Source organism: Oncorhynchus kisutch, linkage group LG7 (genome assembly GCF_002021735.2).
Source record: "Oncorhynchus kisutch isolate 150728-3 linkage group LG7, Okis_V2, whole genome shotgun sequence".
Lineage (NCBI taxonomy): Eukaryota > Metazoa > Chordata > Actinopteri > Salmoniformes > Salmonidae > Oncorhynchus > Oncorhynchus kisutch.
This window is the reverse complement of record NC_034180.2, coordinates 7891253-7918372: the sequence shown is the minus strand read 5'-3', so window position 1 is coordinate 7918372 and position 27120 is coordinate 7891253. Positions and strand designations below refer to the sequence as shown.

The 27120-nt window shown below is 42.4% G+C and overlaps 2 protein-coding genes across 5 annotated transcripts in view; one reads left to right on the top strand and one right to left on the bottom strand.

The window, feature by feature from the left end:
* Positions 1–2584: 2584 nt before the first annotated feature.
* On the top strand, positions 2585–11224 carry LOC109894124 (beta-1,4-galactosyltransferase 1-like). Its single transcript, XM_020487353.2, has 6 exons — positions 2585–3170; positions 4782–5017; positions 8646–8833; positions 9040–9162; positions 9530–9634; positions 9880–11224. The coding sequence occupies exons 1-6, from the start codon at positions 2804–2806 to the stop codon at positions 10007–10009; spliced, it is 1149 nt and encodes a 382-aa protein (XP_020342942.2). The 5' UTR covers positions 2585–2803; the 3' UTR covers positions 10010–11224.
* Positions 11225–13950: 2726 nt separating this feature from the next.
* Positions 13951–27120, bottom strand: part of LOC109894763 (phospholipid-transporting ATPase ABCA1-like) — a 40576-nt gene continuing 27406 nt past the window's right edge. Inside the window, exons 23-48 of one of the 4 annotated variants that reach the window (XM_031828103.1) lie at positions 26818–27089; positions 26459–26531; positions 26100–26302; positions 25890–25947; positions 25654–25770; positions 25212–25360; positions 24811–24935; positions 24446–24532; positions 24090–24279; positions 23867–23961; positions 23718–23750; positions 23475–23580; positions 23078–23152; positions 22336–22505; positions 21686–21863; positions 20797–20912; positions 19939–20083; positions 19518–19641; positions 19219–19348; positions 18858–19041; positions 18486–18592; positions 18077–18218; positions 17588–17722; positions 17077–17273; positions 16703–16946; positions 13951–16451 (exon numbers count right to left, since the gene is read on the bottom strand). In XM_031828103.1, coding sequence (XP_031683963.1) covers positions 16308–16451; positions 16703–16946; positions 17077–17273; positions 17588–17722; positions 18077–18218; positions 18486–18592; positions 18858–19041; positions 19219–19348; positions 19518–19641; positions 19939–20083; positions 20797–20912; positions 21686–21863; positions 22336–22505; positions 23078–23152; positions 23475–23580; positions 23718–23750; positions 23867–23961; positions 24090–24279; positions 24446–24532; positions 24811–24935; positions 25212–25360; positions 25654–25770; positions 25890–25947; positions 26100–26302; positions 26459–26531; positions 26818–27089 — 3599 coding nt within the window. In that variant the 3' untranslated portion in view covers positions 13951–16307. The remainder of the gene's footprint in view (positions 16452–16702; positions 16947–17076; positions 17274–17587; positions 17723–18076; positions 18219–18485; positions 18593–18857; positions 19042–19218; positions 19349–19517; positions 19642–19938; positions 20084–20796; positions 20913–21685; positions 21864–22335; positions 22506–23077; positions 23153–23474; positions 23581–23717; positions 23751–23866; positions 23962–24089; positions 24280–24445; positions 24533–24810; positions 24936–25211; positions 25361–25653; positions 25771–25889; positions 25948–26099; positions 26303–26458; positions 26532–26817; positions 27090–27120) is intronic. The other 3 variants (XM_031828104.1, XM_031828106.1, XM_031828107.1) reach the window with 3 other exon arrangements.

Here is a 27120-nt window from a genome sequence, read left to right as displayed (position 1 = left end):
GATGGGCTATGTACAGGTGCAATGATCTGTAAGCTGCTCTGACAGCTGATATTTAAAGTTAGTGAGGGAGATATGAGTCTCCAGCTTCAGTGATTTTTGCATTTCGTTCCAGTCATTGGCAGCAGAGAACTGGAAGGAAAGGCGGCCAAAGAAGCAATTGGCTTTGGGGCTGACCAGTGAAATATACCTGCTGGAGCGCGTGCTACGGGTGGGTGATGCTATGGTGACCAGTGAGCTGAGATAAGGCGGGGCATTACCTAGCAAAGACTTATAGATGACCTGGAGCTAGTGGGTCTGGCGACGAATATGTAACGATGGCCAGCCAACGAGAGCATACAGGTCACAGTGGTGGGTAGTATATGGGGCTTTGGTGACAAAATGGATGGCACTGTGATAGACTGCATCCAATTTGCTGAGTGTTGGAAGCTATTTTGTAAATGACATCGCCAAAGTCATGGATCGGTAGGATAGTCAGTTTTACGAGGGAATGTTTGGCAGTGTGAGTGAAGGATGCTTTGTTGTGAAATAGGAAGCAGATTCTAGATTTAATTTTGGATTGGAGATGCTTAATGTGAGTCTGGACGGAGAGTTTACAGTCTGACCAGACACCTAGGTTTTTGTAGTTGTCCACATATTATAAATCAGAACCATCCAGAGTAGTAATGCTAGACGGGCGGGCAGGTGCGAGCAGCAATCGGTTGAAGAACATGCATTTAGTTTTACTTGCATTTAAGAGCAGTTTGAGGCCACGGAAGGAGAGTTGTATGGCAAAGAAGCTCGTTTGGAGGTTAGTTAACACAGTGTCCAAAGAAGGGCCAGAGGTATACAGAATGGTGTCGTCTGCATAGAGGTGGATCTGATAATCACTAGCAGCAAGAGCGACATCATTGATGTATACAGAGAAAAGAGTCGGCCCGAGAATTGAACCCTGTGGCACCCCCATAGAGACTGACAGAGGTCCGGACAACAGGCCCTCGGATTTGACACACTGAACTCTGTCTGAGAAGTGGTTGGTGAACCAGGCGAAGCAGTCATTTGAGAAACCAAGGCTGTTGAGTCTGCCGATAAGAATGCGCTGATTGACAGAGTCGAAAGACCTGGCCAGGTCGATGAATACGGCTGCACAGTATTGTCGATGGCGTTTATGATATCGTTTAGGACCTTGAGCTTGGCTGAGGTGCACACATGACCAGCTCGGAAAACAGATTGCATAGCGGAGAAGGTACGGTGGGATTCGAAATGGTCGGTGATCTGTTTGTTAACTTAGCTTTCGAAAGAAGTTAGAAAGGCAGTGTAGGATAGATATAGGTCTGTAACAAACGTTTGAGTTTTGAACCTTATTAAGTTATTGCTTTAGTGTTTCTGCAGTAACACTTTTGTAACGGGAATTTCCAGGTGAACAAAAAGGAGGTTAAACCAAAATAAGGTTAATCAAAAAGTTCCTTATAAGGTTAATCAAAATCAATCCGGCTTAATCCAATAATTCAGGGACACACCTCCAGAACAGAAGCAGAGAAAATGTCTAACGGGCCTCTTGGAGAGAGGCCCTTTACAGTATATTCTAATCTGACATTTGGCATAGGTCCCCAGATCCTCAAAAAGTTCTACAGCTGCACCATCGACAGCATCCTGACCGGTTGCATCACCGCCTGGTATGGCAACTGCTTGGCATCTGACCGTAAGGCACTACAGAAGGTAGTGTGTACAGCCCAGTACATCACTGGGGCCAAGTTTCGTCAAAGACTCTGCTACTGCACGGCAAGCGGTACCTAGGACCAAAAGGCTACATAACAGCTTCTACCCACAAGCCATAAGACTGCTGAACAACAAATCAAATAGCCACCCAGACTATTTACATTGACCCCCCCTTTTTTTACACTGCTGCTACTTGCTGTTTATCTAGTCACTTTACAAATTACCTCAACTAACCTGTACCCCGCACATTGACTCGGTACCAGCACTCGTTTATTGCCTCATTATTGTTATGTACATTTCTTGTGTTACTTTTTGATTGACTAGATTTATAAATAAATAAATAAAAACTTTAGTTTATTTCGTAAATATTATATTAACTGTACTTCTTCAACTGCATTGTAGGTTTAAGGGCTTGTAAGAAAGCATTCCGTGATAAGGTCTACACATTTTATTTTATATATAAACCCTTCTCATAAAACATTATCAAGGTTTACACATAAAGGAGCGTATATGTCGCTTATGCTGGTATTGAATTTAAAGTTTTATTAAATCCAATTATTTTAAAATGTAGGCCGAAAGCGCCAGAGAACAATTAGAATGGCCATATAGGCTAAAACGTTTTCTAAGGAAAAAAAATAGACGACCTCAAAGGCATCTATTTGGTCATTCTCCTGGAGTAAATTCAAATTCAAACAAATCACAGCTTAGGGACTTGCAAATTAATAAAGACTACTAGACAAGTACTACATAATGACCATGTTTGGGGCATTTTATTGAATAGTTTGCTAGTGCAGTTGCCTAGTAGGCTATGATTTCCTCGTTGTGGGCTTTTATTATGGAGGAAGCCACAGGTCCACTAACTGTCATGTTACTGCCATGAAGTGTTGTACACAAAGTTCATTCACTCTCGGGAGCCTACGACAATTGATGGTCACAGCCACACAGCATAGGTTGTTGGAGAAAATTATATTACCTTGTCTTTTAGCTTGAAACTATACTGATTTAGGCACAAAAAAAATAGAGTATTTTTTAAATTGCTTTTTTAATACGGTCGGTGCGTAAACGGTTATGTATTTGTCACTACAGTTCCACATGTGACAGCCGCATTATGCTCGACTCATCTCTCAACTTTAGGCTGCGGAAGAAAGGCTGGACCGTGGTTGTAGTTTTAGGTGTTATTAATCTCTTAGTGGTTTTATTTTATTTAACGGGTTACTCGAATGGGTTGTCAGCAAACAAACAAATAAAGACACAGACGCGAATTGAAACAGCTTTTATTACCGTGACACTTCCACCGCAAGATAATGGACAACACGACCTTAATAACAGCATTGTAATATTGCGAACTCCGAAGTTTAAGGATATACATTTACCCAATACAGCTACTACAACTACTACAACAACTACTAACACTACTTCTACTACAACTTTGTGGAATAAGTTTGAAAAATGTCCTGATCCGTCTCCTCATCTGGGTAAGTAGGCTATGATTTGATCAATTCATTTTAATTCAAGGGCTGCTATTTAATCAAACATGCACAGCAGAACATGACATTATATTGTATTATACATGTAATTGTTATAAACACGTACAAGGACTCTTTATAACACATTAGCAGGCTATTTCCATGCTGATTTTTTCTCCAATTCTTCTGTCATGCACATATGGACTGTATTTGTTCCCCTAATCAAGCAGGGAACCTGAATCCAGATAGTTTGTCCTCCCAAGAAAATACATTCAAACTTTATATATTTAATCGAACTGTTTGGCCAAAAATAACAAGCAAATGAAATATATATAATTATCAAACATTAGGAACACCTTCCTAATATTGAGTTGCACCCCCTTCGTCCAGTATGCCCCCAGAACAGCTTCAATTCGTCAGGGAATTGACTCTACAAGGTGTCTGACTCCAATGCTTCCCACAGTTTTGGGGAGTTTTGTCAAGTTGGCTGGATGTCCTCTGGGTGGTGGATGATTCTTCATACACACAGGAAACCGTTGAGCATGAAAATCCCAGCAGTGTTGCAGTTCTTGTTTCTGACACCTACTACCATACCCTGTTCGACACAAAAAAATGTTGTCATGTCCATTCATCCTCTGAATGGCACACATACACAATCCATATCTCAATTGTCTCAAAGCTTTAATTAACCTGTCTCCTCCCCTTCACATAAGTGACATAAATAAGGGATCATAGACTGAAAAGGTGAATCCAGGTGAAAGCTATGTCATGGAAAGAGCAGGTGTTCTTAATGTTTTGTATACTGGCACAGTCACATCAAACATTGTATTATGTAATTATACATATATTATGTAGTTGTGTATCTCATATTATGCCTATATTTCCTGGCTTTAAATGAAAGTTAATACGAGGAAAGATCTCTCGATTTATTTCATGTTAAGCCGAGCTGCATTGTGAAGTTTGCTCTCTGTTGCTGAAAATAACTATATGTTCTGTGTTCAGCTCAATCACGGCTCGGGGCAAATACTTTCAGCAGCATAGACCATACTTTTTTTGGGGGGGACGAGATAACACACATTTCCTCTTAACCTCTGAACTGCCTGTTGCAAAGAAACAAGCATGAGATATACGTTAAGTCAGCACCATTTCCTTTGGATCTGTGTGTCAAATCAAATTTTATTGGTCACGTACACATGGCGAGCAGATGTTATTTCAGAGGGGTTGGGTTAAATGCGGAAGAAACATTTCAGTTGAAGGCATTCAGTTGTACAACTGACTAGGTATCCCCCTTTCCCTTTCTTGTGAGTGTTACGAAATGCTTGTGTGTAAGCTAAATGCTTGTGTGTAAGCTAAATGCTTGTGTGTAAGCAAAATGCTTGTGACATCAATAAGGGATGCGTGCATGCGCGTGCGTGTGTGTGTGTGTGCGTGCGTGTGTGCATGCGTGCACATGTGTTTGTGTGTGTGCTTTTTCTACATGAGGTCAAAGGCTGAAAACTTTGAACAAAGAGAGAGCGAGATAGAGCAGGGAGTGATGGAGGTGTGAATGTGGTTGAGGAACAGGAAGAGGTGTGTGAGAGTTTATGAGAGATCAAGAGATCTGTTTCTCCTGACCTGCAGTGGGGCCTCTCAGGGTGGAGTTCTCTACGCCTGTCAGCTTGGACACAGTGAGGAAGGAGAACCCAGGTCTGCAGGGAGGAGGTCGCTACAAACCACAAGACTGCGCCGCCCTCCAAAAGGTTGCTCTAATCATCCCCTTCCGCCATCGCGACGATCACCTCAAGTTCTGGCTCTACTACCTCCATCCCATCCTTCAGCGCCAACAGCTGGACTACGGCGTCTACGTCATCAATCAGGTAAAGTCAGAGAAACCAGTCTAATCTCTGTGCATGACTGGTTTCATCTATTCACTGAACTCACCTTTCAGAGTCTGTCTGAACAAAGAAAGCCGCTCAGTTGTCATGCATTTGTTTATTCATACCTGAAGGTTTCCACACAAGTAACCTCCCACCCGTCATTGTAGATACCAGGAAGAATGTTAACGTGTGTCGCAACATCCCCCCCCCCCCCCCCCCTCACAGTTACAAATCATTACTCAGGGTCTTTAAACCGAGGCTAAATCTCAATAAGCCTATCCTTGATTCCTTGTAGTATCCTCTCCAGCCGTCCTTCACCCTCGCTTCCTACAGAAAATGTAAGAGGGATGAAAGAAGAGGAAACGTAAATGTACAGAACTACGAAATTATAGATTTGTAAGAAGTGCGACGTTTGTGAGAAACTAAGAGAGCTCTGAGAAAGACACTGAGAGAGACACTGAAACAGGAGATAGACAGGCATCCAGCCCCAGCCCCCCAGCTTTCCAGCCCCAGCACCCCGACTCCACACAAGCCCAGGCCTGTACTTTAAACACAGACATGGTTCAGCTGTGAGTTGAAGTTTATACTCACTATCTGTAAACCACCAGGTGTCTCTCACAGATAATCAGAGGGCACAGCCAAGTCACCGTGATGAACAAATGGAAGCCTTCGGTTTGCAAAACGGTTTGCAACATGGAGTGTCTCTATCAAATAACCGTGATGTCATCAAGTATGAGTTTATTCTAATGTATTGTTTTAAAGGACAACATATCTTACATGTTATAAGAGGAACTAAACATGTTTGACAGACAGCCTCTAATTCCTGATTGTGTGGTATCTCAGGTCCATGTATTTCTGTTGGACGGTTTCTCCCGTGGGCAAAAGTTTGTAAGTTTAAGTCAACAGATTTAGTCATTGTGAAAAGGATTTCAGACACAGATGCATCTTGCTGTCTTTGTAAACCGATTAGAAACCAGATATGGCAGTATGAGTGCCCATCCTACACTACTGGAAGAGAAAAGAGTCAATGGCTCGCTATAGAATGGCAAAGCACCCTTATTTTTTAGCAATGTAGGATGCTCCTATACAAATGTTCTCACAAGGAAACATTTGGTGTGAGGGATGATTAAAATAATCATCCAACGATTCATCCTCACCAGCTGAAGTTGTTTGACTGCATACCGCTGACAGCTTCTCACTTTCTTTTTATTCTCCCCTCTTTCCTCCACACCTTTCCTCCTTTCCACCACATCCATAACCTCAATGAACTCTCTGCCTTTCTTAACTTGTAATGATAAAGAGACAGAGGACTACTTTTTTTTCTCTCCCATAGATAAAGCAAAGTAGCTGTATTTTAGTTTGTTTAAGCTGTTTTCTATTGGCATTTATTTGGATGCATCCATAACAATGAGCTAATGATGCACGATTTTCCCTGACATAGAGCATTTGCTCTCCTGTCAGGGCACTGTTCAGAGGAGCTAGCCAACTACACAGCAACACAGTCACTTCAAACGGAAGCAGGAACGACCGCACACTAGCTGCATTTAATTTAGTTTGATTCATGATTTCGACGGGCTAGGAAAATATGTTTGTCTCGTCCTGACACCATTATCCTCATTGGGACAGTGGAGATAGAATTTCAACAAATGTCAGAGAGACCTACAACCCCCCGTTGTTGCAAACCAAATGTAATGCCTCGATCAGACCGACATCGTCTGCGTTTTGGCACACCAGAAGTACATTCACTTCCAATGGAACGCTGCGTTTGCCTTGTATGCATAGACTTGACAATATTAGCAAAAGGTGAATGTTAAACTTTTATTGCACACATATAGAGTACAATTTTGGATTACATAATGGGGAAGTTTGACTGCAGAATTGATTGCACAGCATTGATGTTACGACACTGTCGGTCTGATTGAGGCGTTAGGCTAGAAGCACGGGAGATAATGTCTAGATCCTTTTTATAGTGGAAATCAAGTTAATGAATGACCTGTCTGGGCTGATGGGACAGTGGATGCGCAGTGATTTCTCAGATGGAACAGAAAGCAAGATGCCAATTTTTGCATTATAGGCTTACCCGTGCTAAACTGGTTATTTAGTATGTCTTAGACCGTGTCTCAACCAATCACAAAGCTTGTTTTGACCAACCTGTTGTAGAATTCTAACTTAAGATTTTTGTTGTTTAAATAATCAAATTCAATATTATTTCATTTTTGTGGTGTATTTGAATGACAGAATCACCACTTCGGCCCTAACTGTCAGCTGGTGACTACCACGCATTGATAGTGAAGAGTAGCCTACTCCTATGAAGATGCCATTGACAGTGTAGAGGAAAGAACTGTGTCCTTACATGACTTCTACAGGTGCTTCCTGTTCTTGAAACCAAAATAGCAGATAACGTCTCTCTCTCTGTCTCTCTCTTTCCCTCTCTCTCTGTTTCGCATTCTGACATACTAATAACTACTACTAACTCTGTTTCCACTCTCCTAGCACTGCATGTTTGCAACCAATCACATCTCTGCTAAAGTATGGTTGGGTTCTTCCAATGCTCGGTGGCTTTCTTCTTCTCTTTCTGCTTTCTCCTGAGGTAACTAAGTGCAACTGTTGGTATACTCCGCGGTTCTTGAACACGCTGTTGCTTAGTTTCTGACATTTCTTAAGGGGAAGTCCCTTGGTGTTTCTATTTAGTGTATTACATGATGGTTTTGCAAATATTGTTTACTTTCCTCATATGAGATAAGGACAAAAACTTGTCTGGGGCTCCTAGGGGCGGTTTCGACAGACACACATGAAGCATAGTCCGAGACTAAATTTATTTCTGTGTCCAAGAAGCGGGCCCCGAGTGACTGTCTTTTAGAAGGTCAATGACCTGAAGTAATCTGTAAAATAAAAAAGTAGTGAGTGCGGACCTTCCTTTTTTTGTTGTTTTTTTTGTACTTTGCTCATATGCTAATGACAATGCGAAGTTAGCTGGGTGTTGGGAAAGAGAACTGGCTGGAATGTAATGTTGCAGCTCAGTAGATCTTCAGGCTGTCAGTGACTTAGAAAACTGGTCTGCTTGCTTTTTAAAAATGTATTTAACTAGGGAAGTCAGTTAAGAACACATTCTTATTTACAACGACGGCCTAATCCAGCCAAAGCCTAAACCAGACAATGCTGGGACAATTGCTCACCGCCCTATGGGACTCCCAATCACAGCCAGTTGTGATACAGCCTGGAATCAAACCAGGGTCTGTCGTGACACCTCTAGCACTGAGATGCAGTGCTTTACACCGCTACGCCACTCGGGAGCCCCGTCTCAGTAAATCTTTAAATAGTTTACCCAACAATGGGAGATCTGTGACAGCTAAGAAGAACAAAAATACTTTCTATGTCTGTGATGTGGTCGCCCCACCTAGATAACTGTAAGTCGCTCTGGATAAGACCGTCTGCTAAATGACTCAAATGCAAAATGTAAGAGTACATCAACTTGAAATCAATTTGCATATACCAGATTTTTTTTTAAAATACACTTTTTGATGAATTAAACATGTTCTAAGGACAAACTTTATTCAATTATAAGTGAATATTTGGCAAATAATTTAGCGTACCCATGTTTTAAAAATTACTGTCATTTCTTCATTAGGATGGAGACGACACATTCAACAGGGCCAAGCTGATGAACATTGGCTATGCTGAGGCCCTGAAAGAGTATGACTACGACTGCTTTGTGTTCAGTGACGTGGACATCATCCCCATGGATGACCGCAACCCCTACAAATGCTTCAGCCAGCCCAGACACCTGTCTGTCTCCATGGACAAGTTTGGCTTCAAGTATGGCACAAAACTCAACCGACAACTTCTTTCTAATGCATCATCATCATTTTCATTAATTGGGACTCTTCCTCAATTCATACAATGAGTACATAGCTAGAAGAGTAGTAAACAAGTATATCTGTTTATGCTTAGCCTTTCCTTTTCATTACTTGGCTCTTTGTATGGGCCAGATGAGAAATATTTTGTCTTTGTCTCATCCATAGGTTGCCCTATAACCAGTACTTTGGCGGTGTCTCAGCGTTAAGTAAGGAGCAGTTCCTGGAAATCAACGGCTTTCCCAACAACTACTGGGGCTGGGGTGGTGAAGATGACGACATTTTCAACAGGCAAGACAGTGCATTCCAATCCAAACTTTTAAAGCATTACGGATGGGCCTATATTAAAATCAGACTTGGCAAGGGGACATCATCCCTTTCTAATGTTACCGATGCATTGTCTAATGCTCATGCAAAACACAATCTATTCACTAGGGTGTTAGGGTCAGTCAATTCAGAAACTGAAATGGCAGTTTTTTTTTCAATATATTTTTTTTATAAACTGAAAAGGAGAAGCTGTTTACTTAAAAAGTTGTCACGTTTTTTAAAACTTAAATCACTTCCTGAATTGAATTAGAATTGACCCCAACCCTGAATTCCACAGTATTTCCAACGTGTATGCAAAGTCCATTATAATAATAAACTCTGATTTCCACAGGTTGAGCTCCAGAGGAATGTCCATCTCTCGTCCAGATGGCGAGGTCGGAAAATGCCGGATGATCCGTCACGAGAGAGACAAACTGAACGACCCAAATCCTCAGAGGTAAAGCTTTAGATCAGAACAACCACATTCAACAGGTTCCCCACAATGTTGTACCTTTAAAAAAGAAAATGTAGATTTTAAGGGGAAAGTTTTTATTTCTTCATGATAGCATCAGCATTGTTACTCAGCCATCCCAGCCAAGAAAATATTGGCTATTGTATGGCCCCAGAATTGACATATCAGTGCATCCCTAATATCTTCATAGGAGGATAGTAGACTGATGAGTCGTTTCCTTTGCATCGCAGGTTTGACAGAATACAACGCACAAGACTGACGATAAATACAGATGGGATCAGCTCTCTCAAGTACAAAGTCGTCAAAGTGGAAAAGGATGCTCTGTTCACGAAAATCACAGTAGATGTGGGGAAACCTTAGTGAAAGTGGATAAATGTTAGTAGTTATTTTGCACATCACTTATCACAAGGTGGAAGACAGAGAAAGCACAGCGGAACCATGGAATGCAGTACTGAGAATACTCTGAATTCTCCGGAATGCGTGTATTTATTGTGGAAACAAATGGACAGCACTTGGATGAATGGGATGGCACAACAAGACCTCATAAATATCAGAGTGGATCAAAATGTTTGATCAACATGTTTGACTTCTAATGGCAGGACACAAGGGAAAGGGCGTGGGACGAAGAAGTTATTTTGTATGTCATTTGTAATGAGTTGTCTTTGTGTAATTCTGTAAGGGAGAACTACTTGGTTTATATGTGTATATAAGTTGTATACATTTGCATATAGTTAATACATATTTTATATATTGTTTCTTTCATTTTCGGCTAAGATATTTGAGATGATTATGGGTTTAATATATTTTGCGGAAATGTTTCCCATGTTTGAAACTGTGTGAAAGGTCTTAATCACAATCTAAAAGCAACGATTGGTTTGGTTACTTATATATGTTTCTAAAAACATCACTTGTCTGCTGTGATTCTGTACATTCACTACCTATGACATGATCACTTCCATGCTTCTTTACATTCAAAACCTGTTTACTACCTGTGACATGATCACTTCCATGCTTCTTTACATTCAAACCCTATTCAGTACCTGTATGAATGATCACTTCCATGCTTCTTTACATTCAAGACATGTTCACTACCTGTTACATGATCACTTCCATGCTTCTTTACATTCAAACCCTATTCAGTACCTGTATGAATGATCACTTCCATGCTTTCTTACATTCAAGACCTGTTCACTACCTGTTACATGATCACTTGCATGCTTGTTTACGTTCAAACTCTATTCAGTACCTGTATAAATGATCACTTACATGCCTCTTTACATTCAAAACCTATTCAGTGCCTGTTACATGAATGATCACTTCCTTGTTTCTGCAGCGCACAAATCAGTCGGGAACAAACATACATACTACAGCATTGTGATGGTCAGTTGTATGTATGGTCAGTCTCAGTCCCCGCCCATTTGGCTTGTCTTAAATGTGTAGAAATACTGGTTTGGTGAGCACCCAACCTGTCACTTTATTTCATGTGACTGAAAGCAAAAGCCTACTGCCTGGTTTTCATTCATTAGAATAGAACATGGAGAAGTTATTGAATAAATAAAATGTTTTACATTTGAATTATTCAAAATCTATTTTTATTGAATAGATTTAACTTTAATTGTCCTGTTGGGCTATTGAATATATTAATTTATTATAGTAAAAATGATTGGAATACGTGTTTAATTGAATTGATTTCATTTCAATTCTCCAATTGGGGTTCCAAAAAGTGACTACAGACCTAGCTCAGGATTTCCATCCTGTTACAAGGAAACCAGTAACGGATTAATTTGTGGTTAGTCAAATAATTAGAAGAAACACTAGTGAATCAGTCTCGGGAAATCCCAGACCTAGGGCAACATTGTTCACATTGTGGGAGGCAAACCGTGTGCCTAGGGAGACTAGAGTATTATTAATTTAGAAGTTAATCATTTCCTTTTCCCCCGTCACCTCACAAATTGGAACTTGACCATATAACTGGGCAATAGTCCAGGTGTGATAAAAGTATGTCTTGTAAGACTTGTTAAGTTGATTGTGATGTCAAGAAAGCAGAGCAGTGCGTTATCACAGATAGACCTCTCACCGAGGTAAAGACAGTTTCAGGTTGGATATTTGACAGATATTCGCCTGTAGTTTTCCTTACGTCCACCAACAGCAGTTAGGGACCTTCAACATACTGACAAATCTAATTTTTCACATTTCAATAGTTCTTTAACCATTCCTCCTAAAACGTTCCAAACGGGTCATAGCTAACCCGATGGCATAGACACACATTGCACACACTTTTTGTTGTTGTTGATTCACATCTCGCACTATTTTAAATGATTTATTTACATTTTTGAATTTCAATAGCTCATTGGTCATATGACCTACTGACTTCAAACAAGGTTCTGAATGTCCACTGACCACCCTTCTATATTTTACATGAATTTTTCCAAATGTAAAATTTCAACAGCTCCTTTGTCATGTGACCTACTGACTTCATACATGGTTCAGAATGTCCACTTAGTGGGCCTACACATTGCACAACCTTTAGTTTGTCCATTTTCATCAAACATGTTTTTACATTCATTTTTCACAATTAAAAATGTCAACAGCTCCTTGGTCATGTGACCTACTGACTTCAAACAAGGTGCGGAATGACCACTGACTACCCTTCTATATTGCACACTCTTGTTTGGGTACTGTAAAATCACATGGTGTAACATACATTTTTCATAGTTTTACAGTTCAATAGCTCCTTGTGACACACCTAAGAAGCGTGCAGTGGATATACACCCATATTGCATAAACTCTAGACATGCATCTTTTATACAGTTGTACATTAATATTAGTTTTGACAATTAGGGGGTTCAGTCCAGTGTTGTTTACCCTTTTCTTTAATATGTATCTATAATAACTGGTAGTTCTAAAGACTTATTTTCCCTGTTTTTAAAAATATTTTTCCACAGTATTTAACATAGGTACACAATAGGAGAGAGAAACAAGGTTCAGAATGTCCACTGACCACCCTTCTATATTGCACACCCTTTAGTTTGTTCATTTTAATCTCACACGATTTTACATTAACTTTTCCAAATTAAAAATTTTAATAGCTCCTTTGTCATGTGACCTAATGACTTCAAACAAGGTTCAGAATGTCCACTGACTACCCTTATATATTGTGGATTATCAGTGGACATTCTGAACCTTGTTTGAAGTCAGTAGGTCACATGACCAAGGAGCTATTTGAAGTTTTAAATTTTGAAAAATTCATGAAAATTGACAAACTATGCAATGTGATCCACAATATGGCATAGGATGTGAAGCCATAACGCATACATTGTTTCAGCAGCAGACGATGATCTATAATGCCAAAAGCTGCACTGAAGTCTAACAAAACAGTGCATCTGCTGCATCTAATCGCCAGCTTGTGATACAAGTATTATTATAAATGTTTTTGTATCTCAAGTTTACCTTTCCGTCAGTCAACACCTCTAAAATATTTTGGGAGTGCGTGAACTCGTGCAGATGATTATCTACTGGTGTTTCCCTACCGTACATCTTCTATCAATCACACGTCATAGATTGCATCACGTAGGTTGGTAATAGCAGAGAGGAAGAGAGAAGCCCAAATCAACAGAAATCTGTCTCCCTCCAGCAGGTGTTTTTATTGTTGTTGCGTTTGCCCATCAAGCAAGGTTTTTTTTTATGGAGGTCAATGAGTGTCATATTCGATCATTAAAAAATGTATGGCTTATTTGCCAAGTGAGGTTTATTTGATCAAATAAAAGTTTCGTAATGCTTAAATTGTTACAATTGTACTGATAGAAGTAGGACAAGTGACATCCCGGCAACTTTGAGAGAAAAAACACTTTGTATGTGGGTTGTCTCGAGATGGCTATGCATATTCATGAAATGAGGCTCGTATCATAGTCTCTCTCTATTGAACACAGGCGGATGACGTCAACAACCCTCGTTGAATATTTTTTTAAATTACAATAATGAGATGTATCCACCAATCAAAAGAAAGGATAGGCGGCAGCTAGACAGCCTGCTGTTGTGCGGAGATGTATTTTGTCAGTATATCCATAATCTGTGGTAGCAGTACTTTTCCGGTAATCTCAGGTAAAGGTTGACATGTAAACAGCAGAAATGTTAACATGAAGTTGATTGACTTGAATTATTGTAGAAATAAGGGCAACTCTAAGTGATGTATTTTAGAAAGGGTTTGGAAAACAGTTTTTGTCCTTCACGTTATCTAGAATTGATAACGGTGAAGACAAGATAATAGTGGTAGATTTGAAGAAAGCAGACAAACTACTGTCTTGAAAATGTATCAATTTTTATTCCTGTAAATAAGTACTGTACACAACAAATAACAGACACAACCAGCCTTTTTAATACTTCAAATGTAAACAAATAATATTCAACACAAGAAAATAACTACCATGGTACTGCAGGACAATTTTTCTTCCAAATAGTTTTTTTTTTTTTTGTCACGGAACAAAACTAAATGCATTGTAGTTTCAGGCGTATCTTCTGAAATCTGGGGCTATTCCAATGTAAATCCTGTACTGTGTAGATTACATAGAAAACTTCAATAAAGTGCTAGGTGTCCACATCCCTCCCCATCATGACCAATGAGCAGATAGGGGTCTTTGTATGATCAGCAATTCTGTCCGAATGAACGTAGTACTCATCGTAATGTAACCAAAACAGTGGCATTTTTTGGGTCTGGTCCCTCTCAATTCGACCGGTGTTCGACTGTTGCCTTTTATCGTGTTTGTTTGGCCCTAAGTTTGCATGTTAATATGGCAGACTGCTGGTGTAACTATGGCAGATGTGTTGTGCATCAGTAAATACAATACCAGGAGTTAGAGAAGAGGGGGGGGGGGGGTGTACAATTGGGTTTGTGGTCAGTAATAATAACGCACAATAGACACGCACAAAAAGGACCTTGGCAACAGCCCAGAAAGTACAATGATGGTTGGATTGTTTGTCAGCACCATGTGAGACCCAGCCTCCATGTGCAGCCACGTGTTCAATGCATTCTAGCCGTTCCATCCTTCACTTTCAGCACGTGTCCTTTACTTCTCAAGCGGAAAACTCCAAAGATGGCGGCTGAACTACAGGAAGTCAGCTGTTCAAGGAAAAAGACAAGTGAAAGTGTACAAATAAGCCGCCCCGCCCCCCTGACTCAACCTCGACACAACGTTGACTCAATGTTTTGGCACTGGTGACTGTTTACTGAACGACACATATCCAGATAGATCTTCAATATAGAATATATATATTCATCATCATCATCATCATCATCATCATCATCATCATCATCGTCTGCTCTCCTGTCACTGTTACTTCACAATACATAAATAAATGAAAAAAAATGGTATACCCAGTCACATTTCTCTCGCGGTCACGTTAGTAATACCGTGTTTTCTACCACAGAATCTTGAAGCCTGCCGGGGGAAAACCCCAGTAGGTTATCCAACAGCAACAGCCCATCTCTTTAGTCCATTATACCTGTCTTAAGAGGGTTCATGCTTTGGCACACATACCGTACAGGTCCTATCTACACTACGTGGTCCATTAAAAAGCATGACATTTAGGTCCATCCTCACACTTCAGAAAACCTGTCACAAATGTCAAAAGGATGATTGTTAGCGAATAAGCAACCTTTGTCGTTATTAGATTGCACATTCACGTACAGAAGTTGACCCTTCATTACCTATGGCAAAGTACAGTACATTTAAAGCAGTAATCTGACAATAAGGTCTCTCTGAAATCCCTTCAGGGTTCTAAAGAATCTCCGGTCTTTGTGCTTTGTCATTCCAGAACATTCCATGGCCTCTCTTTTGGAGTGTTAACATTATCTCCAACATGATTGACAGGCACTGTGCTGGACGTCATGACAACAACAAAACATGAATCTTTTTTTTTTTTTAAATACAACAAACTCCATTAGGTTCCATTTTTTAAGATGCAAAACTGAATTGATCAATATACTGTATTTAAAATATCTTTCATTTGGGATTGGACTATCGTTGAAATTCATTCTTATTCTTCCAGTTCATAAAAACAAAAAATGGTAACAAAGAGCGGGAGATAAAATACACCCTGAATCCAAATGACTGTCGGTTAGCAATGAGCGAGTTGATTGGAACTTCTTCTTCATACATTGTCGAGCGTGTCGCTGATCCTGCTTGAGTGAGCACACAGGAAACGGTGTACTCTTCATGCTCTGCCTGGGGTACAACTTTGAAATATATTCAAGTCTTTCAGTCTTTTCAATCTAGCTAGCGAGGGGCACAAGGCTGTTCCTCGTAGAACACTTCATGGGATTTTATAATCTTTATTTCTTTGCATTGATTTGCATTGACTTTCAGTGTTGAACTTCTGCCGCTCGTTCTCGCGTCACCCTACAAAAGAACGCTAACGCTGGGCAGTCCACTGAGAAAGAATAAAAGAAATAAAAAAACGCTACAATAAAGTAGAAAACCCTCCTCTCCGGAATGACCCATCTACAGGGGCCTCGGCAGTTCATCTAGGAGAGGAACAGACACAGGGTTCGTCCAAAATGGCACCCTATACACCACACGGGGCACTATATTGACCAGGGCACTGGTTGAAAGTAGCGCACTTATGTAGGGAACAGAGTTCCATTTCAGGTGCAGCCTTGGATTCACACGCAGCTCTCCCTGGCCTTCTCGTCTGTGAGAAAAGACTTGAGCTGAGTAATGTCCACTGCCACCGCGTCTCTCTTGTGCATCGAAATGTCTTTTAAGTGGTCCTCGTCACTTTGGTCCTTGGCGAAATTGACAAATACCTGAAGTTAAGAGAACACACACACAGACCAGATTAATCAGTGTGCTATGCAAGCAATGTTTGTTTAATTTGCATTCTGGTTTAAGTGTTATTCTTTTTATTGTTCTATTTGTACTGGCAAACGAAACACTAATTTCATATAAACCTATACAAGACCCCCTTGAAAAACAACATTTCAATAATAAAAAAGTAAGAAGAATTGCTATGATAATCAAAATGGCCGACAACATTTTCAACCAGCCCAGCTCTTACTTGGTCTAGTGTTGTCTGGGAAACGGAGTAGTCCTCAATGTGCAGCCACTCCTTGTTCTTGGCCAGGATGCTGAAGATGCGTGCCAGGGAGGTTTTGGAGGAGGACAGCTGATACTGCAGCATGTTCCTGTGCTTCTCCTTCAGAGTGCTGCCTGGAAGCTCCTTCTCAATGAACTCCATCACCGGCCTCAGGTCCGGGTCAGGTCCTGCCACCCGGAGGATGATGGTGTAGCCATCCCCAAATCTGAATGAGGAAACGCATAGGGATGATTAGCGTTAGCTCAATGTTGATCCAAAATGGCCACCGTGCTTCTTCACCAACGTAGGTGTTCACTACGGTACAGTAGGTAACTCCCATCTCTCCCTGTTCTTACCTGTTCTTTAAGTGCTGTACGCTGCCCAGGCAGCGGAACCTCCCATTGACCATGATGGCCATCCGCGTACACAGGGCCTCACACTCCTCCATACTGTGCGAGGTGAGAACCACCGATCGCCCCTCCTTGACGATACTGAGAATGCAGTTCCACAGAGCCCGTCTGGCCTTGGGGTCCATACCAGTGGTGGGCTCGTCCTGTCAGTCACAGAGAAGAACAACACCAGAGCCTGGTCAGACTAGGCCCAGGAACAAGTTGGTGTAGGAAACAACACCCTCTAGCGCCTAGTCTATTGTTGACATCCTCAATGGAGAGACTGGTTTGACTATGATGTGATCAGGAAAAACTCTGAGTCCTAAATACTGTAATAGGTAGTGAACATGAATGAAAGGTTGATCCCGTTCACACACACATCGATATACTGTAATGTAGCATGACTGAATAACATAACGTTTGGGTATATGAACAAATTATTAGTTAGATAAAAGGCTCATGAAGTAGGCCTACTCACCAGGAAGACCACCGGGGGGCCACCGATCAGTGCCATGGCCGTGGAGAGTTTCCTCATGTTCCCTCCACTATAGCTCCCTGCTGCCTTGTCCACATACTTGATCAGGCCTAGTTTACGGATGCCCCACTCTGCCACCTGGACCAGAGAGAGAGAGAGAGAGAGAGAGAGAGAGAGAGGGGTGCCAAAGACATGATTAGACAAACAAGATAATCAAGATCACATGCTATAGCCCACCCGGGCTGGGGTCAATTCCATCTCACTTCAGTCAATTCAGGAAGTAAACCGAAACAACCTGTCCTTAAAACAAAGACATGTCCTTAAAACAATGACCTGCCCTTAAAAATGGACCAACAAAAAGGCAGAGACAAGGTCTCCAAATAAGGAGCATGACATAGTTACCTGTCCTTTAACAGGGCACAAAATGTCACGGTTATAAGAATGTTTTTTTTTTTTGTCTATCAAGAGGATAACACACGGACACACACTCACCTCACACACTTCCTTCTCGGGAACCCCCCTCAGGATGGCGTAGAACTCCAGGTGCTCCCTGCCAGTCAGCAGGTCGTTGATAGCATCAAACTGAGGGCAGTAGCCCATGTTCTGGTGCACCTCGTTGATCTCCGTCAACACACTGACAGACCACACAGAGAACGCACGCTGTCAGTCACAACAGCACACACCTCCAAAACAATTTGAGACCCCGTTCACAGTACATATTTCAAGACCATTTTAAGGCTATTTCAAGACTATCGCCATATACAGCAGTTATGGAATCTTCAGTGTGAACGAGTTCTTAGAGGCTATAATCAATCATGCATTTAACCTTTAAGATATACTGTATAAATCCCAGAATAACAATTTGTTCAGCTTGTTTAATGATATTTACTATCCCTCTCACCTCTTTCCCGCCAGGTAAGCTTCACCACTCGTGACTATGGAGTCTCCGGTCAGCATCTTGAAGGTGCTCGTCTTTCCTGCTCCGTTGACTCCAAGAAGACCAAAACACTGGAGAGAGAGAGAGGAGAGAAGAGTTTCACTGGACTGAACCATCAACAGGATATGAAAGGGGAGAATCTATGGGTCGGGCCAGAAACTTCTCCTGACCATCTGACCTGACTGGTAAAGCTGGTCTATTGTAGACTAATGATCAGGTGAGGTCATGTGGCCAGGAAAACTAATCTAATGGAGGCTAATGAGCAGGCGAGGTCATGTGACCAGGAAAAACTCCCGTCCCTATCTATGCTGTACAGTGGTAGCAGAGCCAGCTCACCTCTCCTGGAGGAATTCCGACACAAAGACGATCCACTGCTGGTTTCTGTTTTCTATTGTACACCTTGGTCAGCTGCTTGAGTTCCAGAATGTCAGACTGTCCCCCTCCTCCCAGAATCCTTTGCCTCTCTCTGGCCACGTCTTCATCCTCTTCACCAATAGGTTTCTGGTCGGTGCTCATAGATCTGAAACAATCAATTAGATCAAGGAGAATATTTACAGCAGGTCATTATGAACACAAAATGTTTTACTGACTTGACTACTTTGATATGTATTCATTTTTAAATAGAAAGTGGATAAAGGACACAACAAAAGAGTCTAATTTGATGAATCTGTCCAATGAAATGTCAGGCCACGCCTACCTGGCCTTGATACAGAAGCGGTATTGGATGAGCACGGTGATAGTGAAGAAGACCACACCCTGCACAGCCATGGCGAACAGGTTCTTGCCCACCATGTCCCACGCCAGAGGGGAACGGAACCGGTTCTCACCTAGAACCAATGCAAGGAACAGATGATTGTCAAGAAATAGAAGCACAGCACTGACAAATGTACAAAAAAATTTTTTGGAAACATTAAATCACAAACTTCATTCATTGACATGACTTTTTTTGGTCCTAAAGTAATAACGAGCTATGACCTATGACCTGAGCCTGCTTACCAAACCTCTCCAGAGCGTCGGCCATGGCCTGGTTCTTCACCATGTCGATGAGGCCTCGACCCAGACAGAAGTGAGGGAAGATCAGGAACACATTCTTCAGGATGTCGTTGATCCCTCCGATCTCCTGTTGTCACATAGTAGAACAACACAATCAATCAGTCAAACTATTTACATTTATTTATAAAGTCCCAATTGAATTCAATTCACTTTAAAATGTTGTAATTAAATAAGGGCTAAATTGTAACAGGATGTCACACTGATAAAAAGCATTTCTACAGGGATCTTTCATTTCTGCAGTATTGGTCCACTTAATGACTTGCACAAGTTCTATGAAGTCTCATTAAGCCCTATTAAGTCACTATGAAGTCTAACGAAGCCCAACGAAGCCCTACGAAGCCCTACGAAGCCGTGTTGTACGCACATTGCTGCCGAAGAGCTCGAGGACAAAGGTGGAGACGCTGCCGTTGATGCCGATGAGGATGTTGACGGAGGTGAGCACCACGTAGGCCGTGCTGGGGATCTTAAAGAAGAAGGACGCCGGGTACATCAGGGGCGTGATGGACCACCTAGGGACAGACATCAAAAAGGAAGTTAGAACATGTGCGTGTACAATTCCCAATCTTGTGTGCGACATATTGTGTGCATCAAAGGCAGTGTGTGTGTGCACGTTGTGGCGTACAGCAGGTCAGCCACCAGGGGGAGACTCGTCGAGGCCTGGTGACAGATGGAGTATACGTCACGAGGCGATGGCTCTATCTGCTGGACGTGCCAGGTCTCGGCGGGCTCTCCGGGCCAGTACTAATTGGGGCTGATTGGGGAGTTGGTGAGTAATCAAGGGCTGATTGCTCAACAGTTGTACAAGTCCCATAAAGCTGCCAGGAGGGCAGCGCACAGGGAGAGTGGGGGAAGGAAGGATTCCCGCATGGTTGGGGGTGGTTGCAGAGGTAACAGGAATGGGGTCTTTTATTTTTTACCCCACAGGATACAGCCAGACTCGGAGCCCAGAAGACGGTATCCCAGAGAGGGTCTCATGGGGGAGACCTATTCTTTTATTTAAATAAATAAACACCTTTGAAACTGAGCTAATCCTAACTCTGTCCGTGTCTGATCTGTGTAAACGTTTAGACCCAAAACCCCCTGGTCTGCCACAACGTGTTTTCTCTCTCTCTGTGTGTGTGTGTGTGTGTGTGTGTGTGTGTGTGTGTGTGTGTGTGTGTGTGTGTGTGTGTGTGTGTGTGTGTGTGTGTGTGTGTGTGTGTGTGTGTGTGTGTCCCCTCACCCATAGAACAGCAGCAGTAGGGCCAGTACAGGCAGGTTGGTGGAGGAGACATAGGCGTCTTGTTGGAAACAGATGAAGATGATAATGACCAGAGTAGCAGGGACGATGTAGTTACACTGGAACATACAGGAAGAGGCCAGGACATTCAGGACTTTCTCATACAGTCACGTACCATTTCAAGGTGAAGAACCGGCTGCGTACAGTCCAGATACAGAGCTATTCCAATGAGTTGACTTAAAACAACAGAAAATGTTGTGTTTGTGACATTTCCATGGTGTCTCAAGGCATTTGTATTTTTGTAAAATTCTAATATACAGTTAGTGAAAGTCTACATGTCACTTGTACGGTCTTCACATTATGCTGCCTTCAAATGACATCTAAAAAGGTGTGTGTGTTCACTGGTCACTGTAAGACTAATATATATGGTATACTGTATATACACACTGACCTCTCTACACTCTTAGAAAAAAAGGTTCTCCGGCTGTCCCCATAGGAGAAGCCTTTTTGGTTCCAGGTAGAACCCTTTTTAGTTCTAGGTCAGTGGAGGCTGCTGAGGGGAAGACGGCTCATAATAATGTCTGGAATGGAGTGAATGGAATGGGATCAACCACATGGAAACAACATGTTTGATACCATTCCATTGACTCCCTTCCAGCCATTATTATGAGCCGTCCTCCACACAGCAGACCCCACTATTCTAGGTAGAAACATTTTCGGTTCCATGTACAACCCTCTGTGGAAAGGGTTCTACATGGAACCCAAAAAAGGTTCTACATGGAACCAAAAAGGGTTCTTCAAATGGTTTTCCTGTGGGGACAGCCGAAGAACCCTTAAAGGTTCTAGATTTTTCTTTCCTTCTAAGAGTGCAGGATGAGATGAGAAGCCTTACCATGTCCCAGATGAAGTTGGACAGCCAATAGAGGAAGGGTTGCACCCCACTGATGAACTGCATGTGTTTGGCCTTGTTGACTCTCTCCTGAATGAGGAAGACTACGAAGCTGGCCGGGACGAAAGACATGGCGAAGATCACGCAGATGGACACCAGCACGTCCACAGAGGTGGTCATCCTGGAAGGGAGCACGCAGAGGGAAAAAAGATGCTTCTGAGTCATACATAGAACAAGTTAGAAAGCATTATGCCTGGATGCTTTAAGTAAAGTGTTGCCATGCTTCTTTTTTATAATAAGAAATAAATAGTAGGTTGGTACTTATATTTGTCCTATTTCATACACATGTCCTATTTCACACACATGTCCTATTTCATACACATGTACAAGTGTGTATTAGATGAATGTGTGATTTGATTTTTTTTTTTTTTTGCGTATCCCAACTCCCTCTGATTCACCCCCCATTGAGCAATTGGGATTACGTGCCTTGCTCAACAGATGTTTCACCTTGTCGGCTTGGGGATTCGAACCAGCGACCTTTCAATTACTATAAGGAGGTGCATTGTAATACTGTATATTTCTTCCAATCCATGTCATTGATAGATGAGAAAATTATTTCATGGAAGAATTTGAGTTGTCGGCTAGGTACTTACAGTGCGACCTGGGACAGTTGCTCCTTGGTGAGGTTGAGTGGGTGGTTGAAGGCCTGGATGCCATACTTGCTGGGGTCCTGGCCCGCGGGCAGGCTGGCACGCAGGATTCCGTTGTTCATCACGTTCAGGAAAGAACCAATGCTATGCCACCCCTTGTTGTTGAACCAGATCTGGATGGGGTCAAAGGTTTACAGGACAGAGGTTAGGAGGGAGGAGCTATTAAAACAGAGGAAGAATGAAGTGTGTTTGTTAGGTCTTAAAATGGCGGAAGCATTAAATGCGAAAACTGACTAAGCACACACCTAAAGGCCTCAACTTCCGGTTCGTGGTAGAATAACGGAAGTGATGATGAGTGACTTTAGGTTCTAGAACAAAAGGTCTTTGGTCTGAACACCGTTCAAGTTCCCTGAAAAACAATGTGAGCTTTTCCCCTTTGTTCCCCAAGTCTCATTTCCTAGTCATGGCATTTCCGTTGGTCTGAACCTGCTTATTAAGATCAACGTGCAGTTGTAGATATTTTAAAACCCTTTCTGCTGTGTAAGCATGGAAATCTGTGTTGGGTCTGAAACAATGTTCCTACAGTACAAGGGGCACGACGCTCAACTTGTGATTAAATGAATCCCTGTGCAATCAAAATTGTGCAACAAAAGTGGAATGAGGTGAAAAGTGTATTGTGACATTTACTGTCCTAAACGTACATTTATACGAGTGTGGAAAATGTGCACCAAAGCAGTAAACTAACCTTGACGTTGTTCTTAGTGTCCAGTCCCTGGATAAAACTGGATAAGCTAGCGAGGAAACGGTCAGCAGCAGTCCCCTATACAGAGAAAGACCACAAACCCCAGTTTAGCACGCAAGCTAAACCCTAACAATATTAAATGCCAACATTTAAACAAATAGCAAGCATTGGTAATCATTGAAATATAATTGTTAGAAGGGACAAAGCCCCGCAGACCATGATCATTTGAGTGGAACACTCATGAGTACACTCAATATGGCCTCCGGTCCCTGCATAACAGAACCTGGACTTCCATTCTAGTCATTCTATTTCTATGTTGTTAATGCTGTACAGTACATTACAGTGGCATTGTTCCAGGGTAAGTATATGGGATATTAAGTATGTAAATGGTAAGGCTTACTCTTTCCAGGTGGAAGCGTCGTCTGATCTCAGAGATGGCCTGATCAATATCATCACCTGGTGGGAGGAGCTGAGTGTTCCTAGCGCCCAATGAGAATCCCCCATATCTGCATAAAAACGTATAAATTAGCATATTATTGAATAACGTGGTACAGAACGTTCTCAGACCACTACTGATGCCTCTGGTGCCTTCTAAAGACCTACAGTGTATTTAGCATTGAGAGATTGACACCTGCCAGTTTACCTGAATTCATTGACCGAGATTTTGTTCTTCAAACTGTGAAAAGACAACATGTACAGAATTCAAATAAATGTTCCACCTTCTTTCATTTATATAAAATGGAGCATAAAAAATTATTAACATTTTAAATTAAATAAAACAATAAATTATACCTTTTCCCGATAATCTGAGCATAGGTTTTGACCAGGTAATCTGAGATATTTCTGCCAGTCAGATTTTGCAGGGTACCTTGGTCACTGATTTTCACCTGAAGAGAAAGAAAGAACGAGGTTAAACTTTTGTGGATACTACATTATCTGCATTTCTCTGTGTGTGTGTGTGTGTGTGTGTGTGTGTGTGTGTGTGTGTGTGTGTGTATTGTGTGTGTGTGTGTACCTGTGGAGGAGGAAGACCACCAGCTCCCGCTGGGCATTCAGGTAGCATCTTCTTGCGTCCTTCACAGCTGCACTCACAGAGAGGAGAGGGGTTTTCCATACTCCAGTTGCCATTCATAAAGATGTCCCTCACACTCTCCGGTACCTCAGGAACAACCCACTCATCATTCAACGTGTTGCAAGGAGCATGGCTGTTAAGCGAGAGAGCCCGAGATAGATAGACAGAGCGAGGGAGTTATAATCATTCTTCAAAGCAACTAAGTACTTAACCGTCAACTCTTTTACAACCAGTGAATATCTGATCCTAGTAGTTTAAGCCTCATTCTATTTGGTTAGTAGGGGAGGAGTCAGACTTACGGTGAGTTACAGCGTGAACCAAAGCCATCGTAGTTTGTCAGGGCACCCAACAGCTTGTTCGTGTCTGCATCCTCAGGGGCGTCGTTGCTGCGAGGAGATAATATCGTACCATCGTCAAGGAAACGTTGATGCTTCTAAAAAAAGCTACATTTACTTCATGGAAGGTTCGAGGTTAGTGTCGTTATCATTCCTCTATGTAGGAAACACTATACAGAACATGGACCTTTGATTTCCAGGCTTTCTGGCCCCGGTTCAAGTAACTGAGTGAACACGAGAAGCATCTACAAATTCAAAGACGTATGAATACGAATAAAACATTTGTCTGCCACTAATATCGCTCCGTGGAGTTATAGCGTTGGTCGTACCTGATGAAGGTGAACTGTTCTTCATACATGCCAGGCTCCAGCTCCAGGCTGGGGTACTTTCCAAACGGAGGGACGATGAGACTGAAGACGAGGGCGATGCACACAAACACAGCAGGAAGCACGATCTGAAACCAACACAGGACAAGGCTCCGTTTACAACCGGAACAAATATTTGAAGTTGAAGATTAAGATCTACTTCCCCGCCAAACGAAGAGGTTCCAAGGTCAACACGGCAATTACCCACAATGGCAGTAAAAATTTGGCGTAAACTTGCACAGTACAATAGATGCAGAAAGGTACAAATGTACCTGCTGCGCCATCGCTAGATCATGTAATGATGATGAATTACAATGTAACACTTAACAACTTTGATCAACTTTTAATTCTGAAGTACAGTTTACCTGAGCGAAGAAGCCTTTCCTGGACCGCCGGGCATACAGGAAGCGTTTCCATATCAACGCCACAAACTGCTGTCGAATCAGACGCCAGCCTTTGACCTGGTACGAGCCTTTACCATCCGAGCCTCCCAGCCAGTCCGTCTCACGAGATTCTGGGGCAGGAAGAGGAGAAACAGAATGAGCCTCACGTGTTTGAGGGTTTCCACTACTTACCACAGCCACAGTCAAAATATGGTAAAAAATAAATGCTATATCGACTTTGACTTTCGACTTTGTGGCTGTGGTAACTAGTGACCACAGTGTTCAAGGGCAAAATGCACAAATATGATGCTTTAAAATGAGATGAGATCCTTCTTGCGAATTAACAGTCAGAACGAAAGAGTGCATCATTCCAGTGGAACGTTAGAGAAGAGAAGTGATGGTTCATGGGTAAAAAAAATGGTACCTGGGTCACCTTCAGAGTCGTTGAAGTCGAAAGCGTCGTCCTCGTTGAAGGGTTTCAGACAGCTCTGGTGGTCTCCGAATGCATGTCTGCGGTGCCTACGAGCCGGGATGGTGCCATCTGAATGAAAGACGACATAGAGGAGGTTGAGTCACGGGATAATAATTAGCAATGGAACATGAATAAATTAAGTATATGCTATAAAGGAGTTTCAATGGGGTAGTATGATAATGTCTCACCAGAGTTGGGAAGTTCAGCAACATCCACTCCACTGTCTTCTGCTACTTTCAGGAAAATCTACAAAAAAAATTGAATACATAAAAAACTATTTAAGAACCAAAGTCAACATACATTCATCAAAATAATCAACAGCCACAATAACTCACTTATAAGAATATAAATATCTGAAAAAAAGAATCAAATCCAACTGCTTGGTTTATTTGCCGTACCTCTTCCAGAGTGGTGTCTGAGATGCCGTAGCTGGAGATGCCGAGGTCAGAGAGGCGGTCGTCGATCTCGTGGAAGAGCTCCACGAAGGCTCCACCTTTGGCCGCCTTGTAGGGCAGAACGTAGGTGAGTTCATGGCCCAGGTCCTCAACCAGCCTGGCAGCGGGGACGTGCTTGAAGATCACATTGGAGATCATGGTTACGTCTACGGGGGAGAGGAGGATAAGCATCAAAAGGATTATCGTCAGCATCATTATCGTCACCATCCTTATCTTGTTCTTCAAAAAGGAGGTCCCAAAGGGTTTAATTCACCCCTCTTATAGGGACGAAGGGGTGCTCACAAGGCATTTGTCTGACTTACCAATAGTGGTGGCTTCACTCTCAGGTTCACTACCCAGTCCAGCGTCAGAGCTGCTCTCGGAAACACTGTCCTCCTGCAGAGAGAAGAGCAACACACGTTCGTCTAACAGACTCTTTAGCAAAAGGCCCAAAAATTGCATTTATATATTGGTCTGGCACAGGGCGATTAACTTGTTTATTATGTGAATAAAAGATTAGAGCACAGTCTAGCTGTGAGTAGATGTCCATTTCTGCCATTTCTCACAACTGTGATGTCTTTCAATCTACCTTTAAAAGTGAGCACCGCAAGTTTATGTGTGTCGGGAGGTGTCGGGATCTGGGGGGTTTTCGTCCCTTCATCCCGGATGCATTTCAATCTACCTTTAGGACTGTGAGGGCCTGGGGTTGCGGTTGAGGGAGGCCCACCTTCTTGCTGTAGGAGACAGAGCTGCTGCTGGAGGAGTTCCGACAGGAGCTGAGGGTCAGGTCGAAGTCTCTCTTCACCAGGGTCAGGTAGTAGCCCGTCCCCAGCTGGGTCTTCAGGAACAGGGAGGAGCCCACGCAGCACAGCTTGCCGTGGGAGATGATGGCGATGCGGTCGCCCAAGATGTCCGCCTCATCCATGTGGTGAGTTGAGAGGATGATGGTGCGGCCTGAGGGGGAGCGAGAGCGAGAGGCGGTGAG